Source organism: Leucoraja erinacea, chromosome 1 (genome assembly GCF_028641065.1).
Source record: "Leucoraja erinacea ecotype New England chromosome 1, Leri_hhj_1, whole genome shotgun sequence".
Classification (NCBI taxonomy): Eukaryota; Metazoa; Chordata; class Chondrichthyes; order Rajiformes; family Rajidae; genus Leucoraja; species Leucoraja erinaceus.
This window is the reverse complement of record NC_073377.1, coordinates 138,090,856-138,109,501: the sequence shown is the minus strand read 5'-3', so window position 1 is coordinate 138,109,501 and position 18,646 is coordinate 138,090,856. Positions and strand designations below refer to the sequence as shown.

General features: G+C 43.1%; 1 protein-coding gene across 1 annotated transcript in view; it reads right to left on the bottom strand.

Annotated features, from left to right (window-relative positions):
* Positions 1 to 18,646, bottom strand: part of pkd2 (polycystic kidney disease 2) — a 72,741-nt gene that overhangs the window by 14,018 nt on the left and 40,077 nt on the right. Inside the window, exons 5-12 of the mRNA XM_055644135.1 lie at positions 17,586 to 17,810; positions 14,710 to 14,938; positions 11,225 to 11,395; positions 10,909 to 11,090; positions 6,589 to 6,709; positions 5,349 to 5,447; positions 1,168 to 1,289; positions 957 to 1,074 (exon numbers count right to left, since the gene is read on the bottom strand). Coding sequence (XP_055500110.1) covers positions 957 to 1,074; positions 1,168 to 1,289; positions 5,349 to 5,447; positions 6,589 to 6,709; positions 10,909 to 11,090; positions 11,225 to 11,395; positions 14,710 to 14,938; positions 17,586 to 17,810 — 1,267 coding nt within the window. The remainder of the gene's footprint in view (positions 1 to 956; positions 1,075 to 1,167; positions 1,290 to 5,348; positions 5,448 to 6,588; positions 6,710 to 10,908; positions 11,091 to 11,224; positions 11,396 to 14,709; positions 14,939 to 17,585; positions 17,811 to 18,646) is intronic.

Sequence of the window (18,646 nt, the reverse complement as noted above, 5' to 3'; positions counted from 1 at the left end):
ACACATGCATGAGCTTACATCACACTTAATGCCCGTGTCAACTTCATTTCCAGATTTTACTCCAGTTTGCTACTTGATTCAATATAATATTTGACTACACCGTAGGACGTAAGCAAGTTATTGTTTCCAGCGAGGATGGATTCCTTTAAAAGGAACAATATAATGTTGAAAAAAACCCACAAAGTGCTGGAATAACTGCAAGGCAGGCAGCATCTCTGGAGATAATGGATAGGTGACAGCCAATTCATCCATCCATTATTTTCAGTGATACCTTGGCTGTCACCAATCCATATTCTCCAGAGATGCTGCCTGACTTGCTGAGTTATTCCAGCACAGTGTGTCTCTTTTTTTCAACAATATAGTGTTCCATTTAAAGAAATCCATCCTCACTGGAAACAATGACAATGTTTAATGAAATAACACTTAATGCAAGTGCAAATCTCCATTTTAGCAATAAGCACATTTTAAATCATTATATAAAAAGTAAATATCAATCAAAATATTTTGACTGTGTCATATATTGATGTGCTCTGTGCACGGTTTTTCTATGTACGGTTGCCCGACTGGATACCAAGATTCCACCCACATCACACAAAATTACAAAGATTTCCCTTCCTTTATATTGGTTAATTTTCATAATCAAATTAACTAATATGTCAATTCAGCAATCTATCATCCAGAGGAGATACCACTGCAGATAGACAAAAGGCAGGAGTAACTCAGCAGGTCAAGCAGCTTATCTGGAGAAAACGGATAGATGACGTCTTGGATCAGGGCCCTTCATCAGCCTGACCGGCTGAGTTACTCCAGCACTTTGTGTCCATCATTGGTATAAAGTAACATCTGCAGTACTTTGTCTCTAGATTCCACCACATTTTGTTTACAAAGTACCAACACTAACAAATTGGATAGGCTTGTAGACACTTGAACAACACAAACTCTTATGGTTAACTCACTCTCTCTTTCTCTAGGTCATCCCTCATCTGTTGATGTTCGTGTTCGGTCAGCTCCTGATCCCCATCCTGGTCATATTTGGCGAAGATTGCTTCTATCTCAGCATCTGTGTGACCCCTCCTAAGACAAGGGCAAAGGCAAAGGAGTTTGGCTGAAATGATAGTACACTGATTGAAGAAGTATTCTCCAGTTATCAACCAATATTTTACTCACCCTTTCAGATCTTGTCGCAATTCATCAAAATTGAGTTTCCCTCCAGCCTGCCGTAGACTCTCCGTGATGTCATCAACAGTGGACTTCCTTAGCTGCAGTTTCAGCATGGCCTTGCTACATCCCTAGTTAGAGGAAGTGTTTGCAGCTGGTGAGTTCTGACGAATTAAAGCAATCAATCTTGCTGGAAGCTTCAGACTGAAAACTAATAGTCCATAAGCATGGCGTATTCATTAACGTCTGATGAGCATTTGACAGCACTGGGCCTGTACTCACTGGAGTTTAGAAGGAGGAGGGGGACCTCATTGAAACTTGCCGAATAGTAGATGTGGAGAGTCTAGGACCAGGGGGAATAAAAGGATGTTCCTTTAGAAAGGAGATACGAGGAGGGATTTCCTTCACCAGAGGGTGGTGAATCTGTGGAATTCATTGCCATAGACAGCTGTGGAAGCCAAGACATTGGGCATTTTTAAAGCAGAGATTGACAGGTTCTTGATTTGCAAGGGTGTCAAAGGTTTCGGGGAGAAGGCAGGAAAATGGGGTTAAGAGAGAAAGATGGACCAGACATGATTGAATGGCGTACTCAAGGGGCCAAATGGTCTAATTCTGCTCCTATGACTTAAGAACTTACGAATAAGCAAGTAACGGCTCTGACAACTTGACTACTATTTGTACCATCTTTTATGCCTTTGAACTTCTGAATTAAAAGCACAATTACAGCAGGTACCACTGTTCAATTTTAAATCTCTCACCTCATTCAGGATTTGCTTTAGTTTGAAAGAACCAATATCTGTAATTGTGCTTGTGCAAATATTTCTACTTGTGAGATGGATTATAAAATATTTGATCCTTTTCAGAGAAAAATGTCCTAATAACAAGGTAAAATAAGTGTTATCGAATGCTTAACTGAAAGCTTAAATGGCATTTGTGATAAGAGAAAGGTCTGGGCTAACTTGGAGATACCATAAATGAAATAAACAAAGGCTAGCTACAAGAATGTATTTAGAAACAATCTGCGGCAAGAGCAGCTCAATAACAACATATCTGTCCTTGTCTGTACTTTGGGGAAAAAAATGAAATGGCACAGAGTGAATGCTGAAATAATAGGACATAAACCTCTGAAAAATGAAACAAAGATGACCTTTAGGATCCCTTCTTCAGTCTGAGGAAGGGTTTCGACCCGAAATGTCACCTATTTCCTTTGCTCCATAGATGTTGCTGCACCCGCTGAGTTTCTCCAGCATTTTTGTGTACCAAAGATAATCTTTACATGGGCAACGTATCTAACAAGTGGAATGGAATTGGATCAAAATGCCTTGTGAGACTCAAGACCAGTAGTAAGGAATTCATTCAGCAGTGTGGTGTTTTTCAAAGACACCGACTTGGAGCTCTTGCTGTCATTTACACTCAAAATCTTTCCATATTAAAAAAAATTAATGAAGAACAGTTAATGACGGGTGGCATAGTGGGCACGTCTGTTGGAGCTGTTGCCTCACAGCACTAGAACCAACCCTGACCTTGGGTGCTGTCGGTGTGGAGTTTGCACGTTCTCAGTGATTGTGTGGGTTTCCTCCCAAATCCCAACGACGTGCAGGTTTGTAGGTTAACTAGTCTTTTTTAGATGGCACTAGTGTGTACGATGGGTGAGAAAGTGGAATAACATCAAACAAGTGTGAACAGGTGATTGATGGTCGGCCTGGACTCAGTGTGCCGAAGGGTTCGATTCCATGCTGTATCTTTCAATCAAAAACATGATGGCAATTTAATTACACCTTCTGTCCAAGATCTTTAGCAGCAAAACAGAACAAAAACAATATTTCAAATTGCAAAGCATTTATATTTACATTATTTGCCTCTGCACTCCACAATTTGAGATTTGTAATAGAAAAATTTCACATGTGGTTAAAGTGCACATTGTCAGATTTTATTGAAGGGTATTTTTATACATTTTGTTTCCACCATGTAGAAATTACAGCTGTGTTTATACATAGTCCCCCATTTCAGGCCTCCGCAATGTGTCCACAATTTGAGATTTGTAATAGAAAAATTTGCCTCCATGCAGGTTAAAAGTCAGCACCTATTGTCAGTCTTTTCATCTTTGACTCTTTTACTTTTTATCAACATTTTGTTTCCATGCCATGAAAGTAGAAATTACAGCTGAGTGTTTATACTGTTAGAGTCCCAAATTTCAGGGCACCATAATGTTTGGGACACATAGCTTTACAGGTGTTTGTAATTGCTCAGGTGTGTTTAATTGCCTCCTTAATGCAGGTATAAGAGAGCTCTCAGCACCTAGTCTTTCCTCCAATAAAGAAAAGCATAATACAGGCAGACAGTGAATACATTGTGGGCACTGGTTAGCAGCAAAAAACGATAGAGTTTCAGTTTGTCATTGTACATTGTGAAAGGTCTTATGGACAGATGAGATGAAAATTAACAACAGATGATGTGAGCAAAGTTCAGGAAAGAAGGAATACAATCATTGACGGTTTGGTAGATATTTGGGCATGTATGGAGTTCAAATAAGTGCTATCAAATCATTGATGCTTACGACTTTGATGGTAGGGTAACCAATTTGTTCGGAAGGATATTCGTTATTAGAATTTATCGGTAATGGTGTTTTGTTTGATCCACACTCCATGCCAGTTGGTGGCGGTAATGCACCAAAAAAGTTGTTTGCCAACCGCCAAAAAACACTATATAGAAGAGGTCTTTCCTCCAGTCTTTCCATTACCTTTGGAAACTTTTATTGCCGTTTATCATCATGAGGACCAGTTGTGTCAATGAAAGTCAAAGAAGCCATGATGAGACTGAGAACCAAGAATAAAACTGTTAAGAGACATCAGTAACACCTTAGGCTTACCAACATCAACTGTTTGGTACATCATTAAGCTTACTAATCACCAAGTTGGACTGGCAGGCTAAGTTGCTGATCTCCACAGCTGCTTGCAGAAGAATGGGGGTCGGTGTCTATTATAAAGCAAAATTCCCGAAAACACCTGTTGCCGTAGCGGCCCATGACAGATCAGAAACTGGTGGTCTTCCCAGGAGTTTGCAGTTTTGTGGAGTTTGAACGGGGCTGGGCCACTGTCTGTGGGCTCTGGGAAGTGCTTGCAGTGAACCTGGAAATCCAGAGGTCCTACACTGCAAGATGCAACCATCTGGTTAGACAGCAAAACGCCGGTGCAATGAGCCAGGTTTCAGTTTGCCAAGAAGTACTTAAAAGAGCAACCACAGTTCTGGAAAAAAGGTCTTATGGACAGATGAGATAAAAATTAACATCACGATACAGAGTGATGGCAAGAGCAAAGTAATCAGCGGGCAGGAGGAGAGAAGGAACCCTGCCCAAAGTGTACCCACCTCATCTGTGGGGAAACCCTTTCTTCGAGGGGGGTGATATGGTTCTGGGCATGTATGGCTGCTCAAGGTACTGGCTCACTTATCTTCATTGATGATATAAAAGGTTGCTGATGTAGTAGCATAATGAATTATGAAGTGTATCGACACATCTTATCTGCTCAAGTTCAAACAAGTGCTTCAAAACTCATTGGCCGGTGGTTCATTCTAAAGCAAGACAACGATCCCAAACATACTGCTAAAGCAACAAAGGAGTTTTTCAAAGCTAAAAAATGGTCAATTCTTGAGTGGCCAAGTCAATCACTCGATCCGAATCCAATTGGGACTAGCCCCCAAAACAACAAGCTAAAGATGGCTGCAATACAGGCCTGGCAGAACATCACCAGAGAAGACACCCAGCAACTGGTGATGTCCATGAATCACAGACTTCAAGCAGTAATATGCAACAAAATACTAAACATGACTTTCATTTACATGACATTGCTGTGTCCCATACATTATGGTGCTCTGAAATGGGGAGGACAATGTATAAACACAGCTGTAATTTCTACATAGTGAAACCAAAATGTATAAAAATGGCCTTTATTAAAATCTGACAAAGTGCACTTTAACCACATGTGTTTTTTTCTATTACAAATCTAAAATTGTGGAGGATGGGTCTTTGTTCCAAACATTATAGAGGGCACTGTAACAACCAGCTAGATGACGTTGTTATCGATAACTGCAAACTAAATCGTAACAACTCTCAGATTCCATGCAGTACATTCAAATTCTGTAAAACTTTGGACAACACAAGGTTAGAATTATGAAAAAATCTAATCAAATACCTTCTTAATAAAGTCAGTAAGCTCCATCTCACTCTTCTGCTGGGCCATGTCAGCTTTCACTTCAGAGTAGGTGTCATTAATGATGGCCAAAAACATGTTCTGGTGGGACAAGCAAAACTCAACTGAAGAACTCTCTCAGAAAGTGTATTAACAAAGCTCGATCTAATCTCCCTGCACAATGAGCTATCCGATTCACATTCTAGCGGTCTTTATTGGCTGCAATTGCAGCTATGGATCTGTTGCCTCACAGCACCAGAGACCCACATTTTACGCCGCCTTTTGGTGCTTCTGTGTGTACTTTGCATGTTCTCTGTGACTGCGACGGTTTTATCCTGGGTGCTCAGGTTTACTTCTACACCCCAAAGGCGCACAGGGTTGTAGTATTTTGCAGGTTAGGTAATTGGCTACTGTAAATTGCAATGAATGTGTCAATGAGTGGTAGAATCTTTTGATCCTATCTCGAGTAGTAGTGGAGCAACACGATTGCGCAGCAGTAGAGTTGCTGCCTCACAGCACCAGAGACCCGGGTTCCATCCGGACTACAGGTGCTGCCGGTATGGAGTTTGTACCTTCTCCCTGCGACGACATGGGTTTTTTCCGGGTGTTCCGGTTTCCTCCCACAATTCAAAGAGGTGCAGGTTTGTAGGTTAATTGGCTTCGGTAAAATTGTAAATTGTCCCTACTGTGTAGGATAGTGTGAGTGTACGGGATGATGGCTGGTTGGTGTGGACTCGATGGGCCTGTTTCTGTGCTGTATCACTAAAGTCTAAATCTGGGCTGGAGCTGGAGACGTGGGGACATTTTTTATTAAATGGGATTAATGAGGGTTGAGTGTAAATGCGTGGTTGCTGGTTGGCATGGATTTAGATATGAGGGAAAGAGAGAGTCTGTTTCTGTGCTTTGTCTCCCAACATATTAATCTTAACTGTTCTGCAGTTTCAGATTTGAGATCATGTACATCAACTTCCAATGGAACTGCACTTGTTCCAAACAAATAAATCTAACATAGCCCAGTGCAGTCCAAGCCAAACCTGAATGGAAGAAGGAGCAGTGAAATTGGCTACACACTGAATCAACAAGAGTTATCACATTCCTGACATCAGTGAAGAAATTCCCCAACAGATGTATCGAACTATTGGGTCACCATAACAAAAAATAATTAAACAGCCTCCCTTTCATTTTTACACGGCATATCGTCATTTCTTTACTCCTAGAAGCTTTGACTGCGTTCACTACTCACCAAAAGAATGAAGAAAATGAAGAAGACAAAAGTGGCAAAATAAACTGGTCCCAGAATCCGGTCTGCTTCTTCAATTTTGGCAAAATCGAAATCTCCCAGAATGATGCGGAACTGAGTAAAGCTGCAACAAAGAAATAAAAACTAAAATAAAAATCTCGTCACTGTCCCGCAAAGAGCTCAGCCAATTATTCCCATAGAGGTCTGTATAAGAAGCCAAACACACTTGATTCCATAAAATGGAGCAGATGTCTTCTTGATAACAGGACAAATTTTGCAGCCTAATTCATGCAAATAACAAAAGCTGGGCATTGAAATCACAGCTTTGAAATAAGATGTGGCTAAATGTCCCATTATTTGAATGTCCCGGGCTGCACAATGCTCTGTCTCAGTATAGAGTCATGGAGCACAGACACCAGCTCTTTGGCCCAACTTGTCTATGCGACCAAAATTCACTATCTACGCTAGTCCCACCTGCCAGCCTTTGATTCATATCCCTCTAAACCTTTTCTGTCCATGTACCTGTCAAAGCATCTTTAAAATGTTGTTATATTACCTGCCTCAATTACTTCCTCTGGCAACTGTGTAGCCGGACACAGTGCGAACTCCATCATCAAGTTCGCCGACGACACCACAGTTTGTGGGACGAATTACAGATGGTGATGAGTCAGAGTATAGAAGTGAGATCGACCGATTGACCAAATGTTGCCAGCACAACAACCTGGTTCTCAATATTAGTAAAACCAAGGAACTGATTGTGGAGTTTGGAAGAGGAAGGATGAGGTCCCACAATCCTGCTTTTATCAACGGGACGATGGTGGAGAGAGTCAAAAGCTTCAAATTCCTGGCCGTGCATATTTCTGACGATCTTTCCTGGACCCAGCACACTGATGCAATTATAAATAAAACACATCAGCGACTCTACTTCCTGAGACGATTACGGAGATTCGGTATGTCAAAGAGGATTCTCTTGAACTTCTACAGGTGCACAGTGGCGAGCATACTAATTGGTTGCATCATGGCCTGGTTCGGCAACTTGAAAGCCCAGGAGCGGAAAAGACTGCAAAAAGTTGTGACCACTGCCCAGTCCATCACCGGCTCTGACCTCCCCACCATTGAAGGGATTTATCGGAGTCGCTGCCTCAAAAACACAGCTAGCATCATCAGAGACCCACACCATCCTGGCCACACACTCATCTCACCCCCTGCCATTGGGAAGAAGGTACAGTAGCCTGAACGTCCAAGTTCAGGAACAGCTTCTTCGCAACAACCATCAGGCTATTAAACACTAGGACCTCAAATAAGTTCTGAACTACAATATACACGAGAAGAGTCAAGAGAGTTTTATAGTCATGTCCCAGATAGGACAATGAAATTCTTGCTTGCTGCATTATTATTATTACACTACTAATGTTTGTTTTTTGAGCGTGTATACACACACACACACACACACACACACAGGTACGCGAGTATGTGTGTATATATACCCAGACACTGAACATTTTTTCCAGCATCTGCAGTTCCTTCCAGCATCTTCAGTTCCTTCTTGATGAACGTTGAATTCTCCCAATTTTGCTAGCTCTTGCTGTCTCCTCCCCTTCCTTAACCCTCGAGCTGTCTTCTCCCATCCCCCCGCCCTCGGGCCCCTCCTCCTCCCTTTTTCCTTCCTTCACCCCCCCCCCCCCCAGACAGTCTGAAGACCCAGGGTTTCGGCTCCGAATTTTCGCCTATTTCACTTCGCTAACCATAGATGCTGCTGAAAGCCCGCTGAGTTTCTCCAGCAATTTCGGGTGTACCCTTCTTCGAATCTGACAAAGCATCCCAATGCAGTTCCTTCTTAAACACTGAACATTTTTTCCTTTCTTGTTTATTATATTGTGTACAGTCTACCGGTAGGCGGCGCGACTCTGGTCAGCAGCGGCCTCTGCAGCCTGTCCGCGTTTTTATTATTTTTTGTCTGTGTTTTTATGTAGTTTTTGTTATTTTATGTTGGGGTGTGTGTGTGGGGGGGTGGGGGTGGGGGATTCGGCCCTTGTGAATCTCTTCCTGATCTGGAGACCCGACCTTTTCTCGTCGGGTCTCAGCTGCCGTTGAGGCCGCAACGAGGAGCGGCCTCCAACAGGAAGAAGCCGGGGACTCAGGTGCCGACTCACCTCACCGTCGCGGAGCTGGCCGAGACCGGAGCGGGTGGAGCGGTGGAGGAGCGTTGCCTCAACGCCGTTCTAAATGCTGCTGACCCGGATTCTTAAACTGTGGCCCCTGGTGCGGACGGCGGCACCGGGAGCCCGCGGATCCTGGAGGGATGTCCCGCTTTAACAATCGGGGTTTCCTGCAACGGCGACCTCTCATCCTTCTAAACTCCGAGTTGCAAGGGTCGAAGAGCTCTCTGGAGCGGGGACTACATCACCTGCCCCGAATTAACCTTGGAATGCGGGACTTTGCGATAGCACGCCGGGGGCTCCAACACCAAGACCCGGTGTGCGACCTCGCACCACCCGGCGTGGCTTTAATGGCCGCGGGACAATCGCCATCGCCAGCCGGGGGCTTTGACTTTGACTCTGACATTGGGGGGGAGAGAGTGCAGTGGAGAGATAAGTTTATTTGGCCTTCCATCACAGCTATGTGATGGATGTTTATGTAAAATGTAATTATGTTGTGTCTGGGGTCTATTTGTGTGTAATGTATGGCTGCAGAAACGGCATTTCATTTGGACCTCCCGGGGTCCAAATGACAATTAAATATACTCTTTACTCTTGACTATATGTTTACATATTCTGTGTGCTGCAGCAAGTAAGAATTTCATTGTTCTATCTGGGACATGACAATAAAACACTCTTGACTCTTCCTCTGGCAACTTGTTCCATACACCCACCACCCTTTGTGTGAAAAAGTTAGCTGTCAGATTCCTAAATCTTTTCCCCTTCACCTTAAACCTATGTCCTCTGGTGTTCACCTACTCTGGGCAAGAGACAAAGTGCATCGACCCAATCTATTCCTCTCATTCATTTTCCATTTTCCACTGTCAGAAATTATAACCAATCATATATAAACAGAAAGTGTTCAAGTATGAATAGGTGATTATTTCGGGTCAGGACCCTTCTTCAGGAATCTGACAAAGCATCCCAATTTAAAACATCACCTATCCACGTTTGCTGGACATGCTGCCTGATCCGCTGAGTTACTTCAGCACTATGTTCCACGCAAGATTCCTGCACTGGGATGGCACTGTGGCGCAGCGGTAGAGTTGCTGCCTCACCGCGCCAGAGACCCAGGTTTGATCCTGACTATGGGTGCTGTCTGTATGGAGTTTGTACGTTCTCCCTGTGACAATAGACAATAGGTACAGGAGTAGGCCATTCGGCCCTTCAAGCCAGCACCGCCATTCAATGTGATCATGGCTGATCATCCCCAATCAGTATTCTGTTCCTGCCTCCTCTGCATATCCCCCGACTCGGCTTTCTTTAAGAGCCCCATCTAGCTCTCTCTTGAAAGTATCCAGAGAACCGACCTCCATCGCCCCCTGAGGCAGAGAATTCCACAGACTCACAATTCTCTGTGAGAAAAAGTGTTTCCTCAACTCCGTTCTAAATGGCTTACCCCTTATTCTTAAACTGTGGCCCCTGGTTCTGAACTCCCCCAACATCAGGAACATGTTTCCTGCCTCTCGAGTGTCCAAACCCTTAACAATCTTATGTTTCAATAAGATACCCTCTCATCCTTCTAAACTCCAGAGTATACAAGCCCAGCTGCTCCATTCTCTCAGCATATGACAGACCCACCATCCCGGGAATTAACCTTGTAAACCTACGCTGCACTCTCCCAATAGCAAGAATGTCCTTCCTCAAATTAGGGGACCAAAACTGCACACAATACTCCAGTGTGGTCTCACTAGGGCCCTGTACAACTGCAGAAGGACCTCTTTGCTCCTATACTCGACTCCTCTTGTTATAAAGGCAACATGCCATTAGCTTTCTTCACTGCCTGCTGTACATGCATGCTTACTTTCATAGACTGATGAACAAGGACCCCTAGATCCCGTTGTACTTCGTGGGTTTCCTCCGGTTTCCTCCCACACTCCAAAGACATGCAGGTTTACGGGTTAATTGGCTTCTGTAAGGTGCAAATTGTCCCTAGCGTGTAGGATAGTGCGAGAGTACGGGGTGATTGCTGGTCAGCGCGGACTTGTTGGGTCGAAGAACCTGTGTCAACGCTGCATCTCTGAACTAATGACTCTAAGGTCCAAATCTGCAGCTCCTTGTGCCTCCACATAAACACAGGTGAAGTTTAGAATGGAGCCACCCCCACCTCCCCAGTGAAACTTACATGCAAGTGTGGAAAGTGCTGAAGTCGTCAACCTGGGTACCAAAGACGAGGTAGGCCAGCTGAGCGTAGGCCAGGAAAATGATAAAGAACATGATGGCAAAGCCCATGACATCTTTGGCACAGCGAGACATGGTGGAAGACAACTGGATCATAGTCTTATTGAAGCTAATGAATTTGAAGATCTGTGAAAACAAAAGGTTCCATTTAACAAAGCCAGTTCAGTCCCAATTGATCAATGTATACATGCAAGAAAAATACAGAATTTAAAAAGTGGCGTAGGAAGCAATGAACAAACTAGATGTTGATATTAACATACCTTAATCCACGCAAAGAACACAACCACTGCTGCCATGTTGTTGAACTGAACGTGCAAGTATGTCAGAGGCTCCAGCTTGGGGTATGAAGTCGGGTTCTCCAGTATTTCTCCAAGTACCTCCTCAATTATTGCTGTACAATAAATATTGATGCAGATTGCCACCAACGACAGCTGGAAACGTGAACAAATAAGAAAAAAAGTGTCTGAAGAAGGGTTGCGACCTGAAACCTATTCCTTTCCTCCAGAGAAGCTACCTGATGCACTGAGTTACTCTAGCATTTTGTGTCGATCTTCAGGAAAAACAAATAATTACTGGAATTGATAAGTACGATACTTCAAAAGTCATAATAAAACCTCATCTATTCTATAACATAGAGAAGTAGAATGGTATAGCACAGGATCAGGCCCTTTGGCCCCAGAATGGTCATACCAGACATTATGCCAACTTAAATCTCCTCTGTCTGAACATAATCCATGTCCCTTCAATCGCTGCAAATCCACATGCCCATCTAAAAGGCTCTCAATTGCCACTATTCTTTCTGATTGTATGAAAGTACTATCCTGGTCGGTAAATTAACAATTATTTTAGGATAATTATGAGATGGGGAGATTGAGGGGACCAAAAATGTAGTGTTTCCTTTCCAACAGTTATTTGAAACGCTGCCATGTGCAAGATGGAGGATAGAGGAAGGGACAGAAAACAAACGCAGGATGAATGAGTCAAAACAACTTGATGGCTTGGTGACCTGTGTGGAGGATAGTGAGACAACGGAGATATGGACATGCTGCTGGAGTGGCAGAGAAATGTGAAGTGCTACATTTTGCTGAGAGAAGTGAGAATATAAACCAGATGGCATAATTCTGAATGGTGTCGAAAAACAGGGTGATCTGGGTATACTCCACACTGAATATACCAAGCCGGATTGAGCTTCAGTTTAGGTTATTGCAACGTGTACCGAGATGAAAACTTTTTTATTGTTCACCATCCAGTCAGATTACACATGATTACAATCAAGCCGTCCACAGTGTATAGGTACAGGATAAATGGAAAAACATTTAGTGCAAGATAGAGCCCAGTAAAGTCCGGTTTTAAGATAGTCCAAGGATTTCCAATGAGGTAGATCAGGGGTCGGCAACCTTGTTCTTCATAGGAGCCAGGACCCATGTCTGTGAGCGGATGACGGGCCACATCAATCGCCATAGTTAATAAATAATTAATTATAGTTTTTTTTTTAAATCGCAACAAAAATGTAACAGGATGACAATTACCCCCACGACAAACTACACTAAAGTGCAACAGGGTGGCTGGAGTGGAATTGCTCACTGACCCCGCTGATGCCCGCCGCTGGGCTCCAGAGGAAACCACTCCAGCACCACCTGGCCGAAGCCGCTTCAGTTTCATACATGCTGCGGCATCGGGGGGGCGCTTTCACTCCGGGTGGTCAGGAGGATGGAAGAGGGGGTGGGACAAGAGACACGAGACATTTATTGTCACATGCACCAATTAGTGGAATTTGGGGTCACCATACAGCCATATGAGTGAGTCGATAGGTGTTGCGATATGGAATTGGCTCTGTGTGTGTGTGTGTGTGAGAACTACTCTCAGATAAGTGTGTGCGTTTTGTGTTACATCTGCGGGCCGGATAATTTCGGGTTCCGAGCTGGATCTGGCCCGTGGACCGTTGGTTGCCGACCCCTGAGGTAGATGGTAGCTCAGAACCACTCTCATGCAAACGGAGGTACTGGAAACAGAAGATGATCCCTTATCATACAATGGTATGATTACAACTGGAGGTTTAGGTTCACCCTTTAGGAAAGAGGCATTAGAAGAGATTCACAAGGACGATTCCAAGGATGAGAGTCTTTAGTTCTGTCGATAGACTGGAGAAGCAAGTGTTGTTCTCCTTAGAACTGGGATGGTTAAGCAGGAATCTGATAGGGTATTTAAAATCAAGAAAGATAGAGGCAGTAAATAAAATATTCCCACTGCAGAGGGATTAAAAATCCAAGAACAGAATGAAAATGAAGGTGGTTCAAAAGGAAGAACTAGGTGATAATAAATTCACAAAAAGAGAGTAGTTAGGGTCTGGAACGCACTGCTTTAGGAACAATGAGGCAGATTCAATTATATCATTTAAATAGACATTGGATAAATATCCAAAAGGAAAAAAAGTCTGCACATCCAAGTCGAGGGGGTTAGTTTAGAGATATAGTATGTAAACAGGCCCTTCAGCCCACCGAGTGCGTGCCAACTAGCAATCATCCGTACACTTCTCTATCCCACACACCAAGGGCAATTTACAGAAGCCAATTAACCTATAAACCTGCACATCTTTGGAATGTTAAATCCTTTAAACATTCAACACATCCTCAATTTAGTTTGGTCCCTCGGAACCATCTACTGAGGCAATATGGAGATATGCACTGAGCAGATGCTTATAGACCATCCTCAAGGATGAGGGGCATTGGTCACCACAGGCCTGAAGAAGCAGAGATATTGTGATCCTATTCTATATATTTAACTCATCAGTTTCTCTGACCCAGACTAGAGTCATAGTCATACAGCGAGAAAACAGGCCCTTCGGCCCAACTTGTCCACACCATTTGCACCACACCCATCTGCCTGTGCTTAGCCCATATATCAATAGACTTATCCTATGTACTTGTCTAAATGACTTAAACACTGCCATACTACCTGCCTCAACTAACACCACCAGCAGCTTGTTCCATACAAGTACTACCCATTCTGTGAAAAAAAGGACCTCAGGTTCCTTCCTTCCTTCCTTCCTTCACTTTAAACCCATGTCTTCTAGTGCTCGATTTCCCTGATCTGGGTAAAAGACACAGTGAACTTACTTAACCTATTCATCTCATGATCTTGTGCACAGAGTTGTATCATTTGTAGACACAAGGAACTGGAGCTGCTGGTTTACAAAAAAACAAAGACACAAAGTGTTGAATAACTCAGCAGGTCAAGCAGCATCTCGGAAGAACATGGATAGGTGAAATATCACCTATCCATGGTGCAGGGATGGGCCTATGCAAGACCAATATGATGCAGATGTGGCAGACACAGAATGTGAATGTGGAACATCCGTACAATCCATGCCACACCTACTGACATGCCCACATCTTGGTGAACAATGCTGCCTAGAAGATCTAGTGGTGGCAAACGAGAAAGCTGTCCACTGTGCAAGAGCCTGGCCCAACATTTGAAACATTGATGATGGACACGAAAAAAAGAGAAAAAATAATCTATCCATGTTCTCCAGAGGTGCTGTTTGATCCGCTGAGTTACTCCTGCACTGTCATTTTTAGTTGTATAATATGTTTTTTGTGTATTTTTCCAAATCTATGTGCCTACGATGCTCCTTCAAGCAAGATTTATCATTGTCCCTGTACCTAACTATTCTCATTCATATGACAATAAACCCCTCTGTGCTCAAGGTTTAAGCAGATAACAAAGCAAAACAATCTCCACGCACCACAATGATCAGTATATCCAAACAGTTCCAGACACTCCTGAAGTAACGCAGCTTGTGAACACGGATCTCCAGAAACTCCTCGACTATATAGTAAAATATGAAAATACAGAAAGCAATTTCACAGGCTGCCAGGAAATAGTCAAACGATGAGACATAGCGGATAAGTTTCACCGTCTGAAATTGCCATGAAGAAAGGGCACCTCCCGTCGCAGGGAACTCCACCACCAACCTGCAAAAGTGAAATGAAACACCTCTGTAAGCGGCAATATTAAATCATTACAAACTGAACACATAAAACCGAATTTCTATTACAATATAATTGTTTTCAATTTACGGCACAGTGGCGCAGTGGTAGAGTTGCTGCCTTACAGCGCCAGAAACCCGGATTCGATCCCGACTACAGATGCTGTCCGTACAGAGTTTGCACATTCTCCCTATGACTTTTCTCCGGGTGCACCGGCTTCTTCCCACACTCCAAAGAAGCACATGTTTGTAGGCAAATTGGTTTTGGTAAATCGTAAATTGTCCCTCATGTGTAGGATATTGCTAGTGTAAAGTGCTTGTCGGCGCAGACTTAGTGGGCTGAAGGGCCTGTTTCTAGGCTGTATCTCTGACGGTTAATGTAAATTACAATACAATAAAATAATGTTCACAATTAAAGGTACCCAACTTCAACTTGACCTTTCTTTTGAGATTGCGTCACAGTAATGGCTAGGGTGGGTTGTTTGGAGGAGGGACTACACGTGGCCATTGATTACCCTATAATGCAGTCTCATTTATCTACATCCCATAATTTGGTGGTGGGGGAGGTAACGGGCAGATACAGCACAGTACTGATTCCATGGAAATGTGGAAGTCAAGAAAATGCTGGAGGTCAGGAATGCATGTTTCCTTTAACACCAGAGTCCCATTCAGTTCTGCATTCCAAAGAAAGCTTGTGTTATGGAAAGTCGTCTTATAAAAACAGTTATGTCAAGGAGGGAAAAGGAATAAGAGGCTAGAGAGTTGCAGACTCAAATTGTTTTTCGGTAGGATTTGCAACAATAAAGATCTTTTTAATAGGGTGATTTCACCAAAGGTCAAATGAGCGTAGATCCCCCCTCACGTGACCGAAAATTTTAACTGGAGGACATCTCTCAGTTTGGTACATGTAAGTGAATGGGGAAACACGCACTTTCCCACCCGTTAAAAACATGGAAAACGGCCGATTTTTTAGCTGTAATTTTCTGTGCTAGTCGGGGTGACCGTGAAGCACAGCGACCTAAATTTTCAGGCAAAAAAAAAGATAGAAAGTGAGGTAATTACAAGAGGGAACTGAAGGTAGAAAGCGGCGGAAGTGAACAGCTGACATTTGCCGTGGTGATTTTAAGATCCAAAATATCGGGAATTATCGCGTTTGCTCGCTGAATTTCATCAAAAGTAAGTTAATAATGCCTTACTTTTGATGAAATTCAGCGAGCAAACGCGATAATTCCCGATATTTTGGATCTTAAAATCACCACGGCAAATGTCAGCTGTTCACTTCCGCCGCTTTCTACCTTCAGTTCCCTCTTGTAATTACCTCACTTTCTATCTTTTTTTTTGCCTGAAAATTTAGGTCGCTGTGCTTCACGGTCACCCCGACTAGCACAGAAAATTTCAGCTCAAAAATCGGCCGTTTTCCATGTTTTTAACGGGTGGGAAAGTGCGTGTTTCCCCATTCACTTACATGTACCAAACTGAGAGATGTCCTCCAGTTAAAATTTTCGGTCACGTGAGGGGGGATCTACGCTCATTTGACCTTTGGTGAAATCACCCTATAGCCGCAAGTTTATTTTTGGTAGTGCAAGCTAAAAACACCGGAAGCTGTATGTTATACGGCTTGATAGAGTACCGTTACTCGACTGTCAATAGAAACAAAAGCTTGCCAATTTCTATGGCTTCCCATGGCGTGTTCGTACGAGACAATGGTGTCTGATTACAGTGGACAGGTTACATGGAAACAGTTTATTTTCCCGGGATATTTGTTTTGCAAGACGGCTTTTTTTCCCCCTGCTTTGATAAGCCTGGTAACAGAGGGGCTGCTCCCAAGTATTGTGTTGCACACTTTCAAGCTTCTGTACGTTTCGCCTGATGGGAGCAGGGAGGAGGAGGAATGAGCGGGATAGGACAAATATTTGATTATGTGTAAGAAGGAACTGCAGATATTGGATTAATCCGAAGATAGACACAAAAAGCTGGAGTAACTCAGCGGGACAGACAGCATCTACGGAGAGAAGGAATGGGTGATGTTTCAGTTTGAGACCCTTCTTCAGCAGGGTCTGAAGACTCTTCATCTGTAGAAGGGTCTCGACCCAAAACGTCACCCATTCATTCCCTCCAGAGATGCTCCCTGCCCTACTGAGTTACTCCAAATGTCAGCTGCTTTACTGAGGCAGTGTGAAGTGTAGATGTAGTCAAGGGCGGGGAGTCTGATCTGTGTGATGGATTAGGCTACATCTACAACTGTAATTTTTGTTTTGTGGTCTTGGGCAGAGCAATTCCAAAACCAAGCAGTGATGCAACCCGATAGTATACTTTAAACTGTCTGTTAAAATTGCTTTAATTTATTTAGTACTAGATAATTATATCTTTATCAATGAAACTCCAAAGCAAAGGCTTTAAATTAATGGACTGAAGAATCCCTCGGTCATTAGCTGAATCACCTAATTGCTACTGCTGATCTTCCATTTATAGCAATAGCATTACATATACATCTTTCTATCTTTAAGTTTCTGTATACGGTTTCTTCCATGAAAAAAAACCCATTTACATTGTTTCGTGACAAATAAATAATTTCCTGCTAAGTTTCAAACTCAGACAACAAGTAGAGAAGCATTCATAGTTCCGGATCTTACCTGATCACACAAAATAAGTTAATGTTTGCGTTGTAGACAGAGAAGTCAATGAACACAACCCTGGTGCCTCGATCAAGCCACAGATTCTCCTTCAGCACCTTTAACTTTGTGGCCGTTTCATCTCTATTTCTTGCCAGGTCCAAGTAATATCCTGCTCCACTGTAGATGGCGACTAACCCCCAGTAGCCAATCTCTTTCAGATCTTTCTCACTCGTGTAAGTCCAACTGTTTTGAAGAGAAAAACAATGCAATTATACTCCCAAATTATGTTCGTAAGTCACAGGAGCAGAATTAGGCCATTCAGTCCATCAAGTCTACAGTGCATTCAGAAGGTATTCAGACCCCTTCACTTTTTCCACATTTTGTTACATTACAGCCTTATTTTAAAATGGATTAAATTCTTTTTTTTAAATCATCAATCTACACACAATACCCCAGAATGAAGAAGTGAAAACAGGCGCTTAGAAATTTTTGCAAAGTAATTAAAAATAAATAATTGAAATATCACAAGTATTCAGACCCTTTGCTATGACACCCAACATTAGACACTAGACAATAGGTGCACGAGTAGGCCATTCGGCCCTTCGAGCCAGCACCGCCATTCAATGTGATCATGGCTGATTATCTACAATCAGTAGCCCGTTCCTGCCTTCTCCCCATACCCCTGACTCCGCTATCTTTAAGAGCCCCATCTAGCTCTCTCTTGAAAGTATCCAGAGAACCAGCCTCCACAACTCTCTGTGTGAAAAAGTGTTTCCTCATCTCCGTTCTAAATGGCTTACCCCAATTCTTAAACTGTGGTCCCTGGTTCTGGACTCCCCCCAACATCGGGAACATGTTTCCTGCATCAAGCGTGTCCAAACCCTTAATAATCTTATGTTTCAATAAGATGCCCTCTCATCCTTCTAAATTCACGAGCCCTCAGTGAGGCTCAAACAAAACTCCACAGCCATACAACCAGAGACAATTCTTACAAGACATACAAACTCAATTTACACAAACATCCATCACAGTGAATCTCCTCCTCACTGTGATGGAAGGCAAAGTCTTTTCTCTCCCCT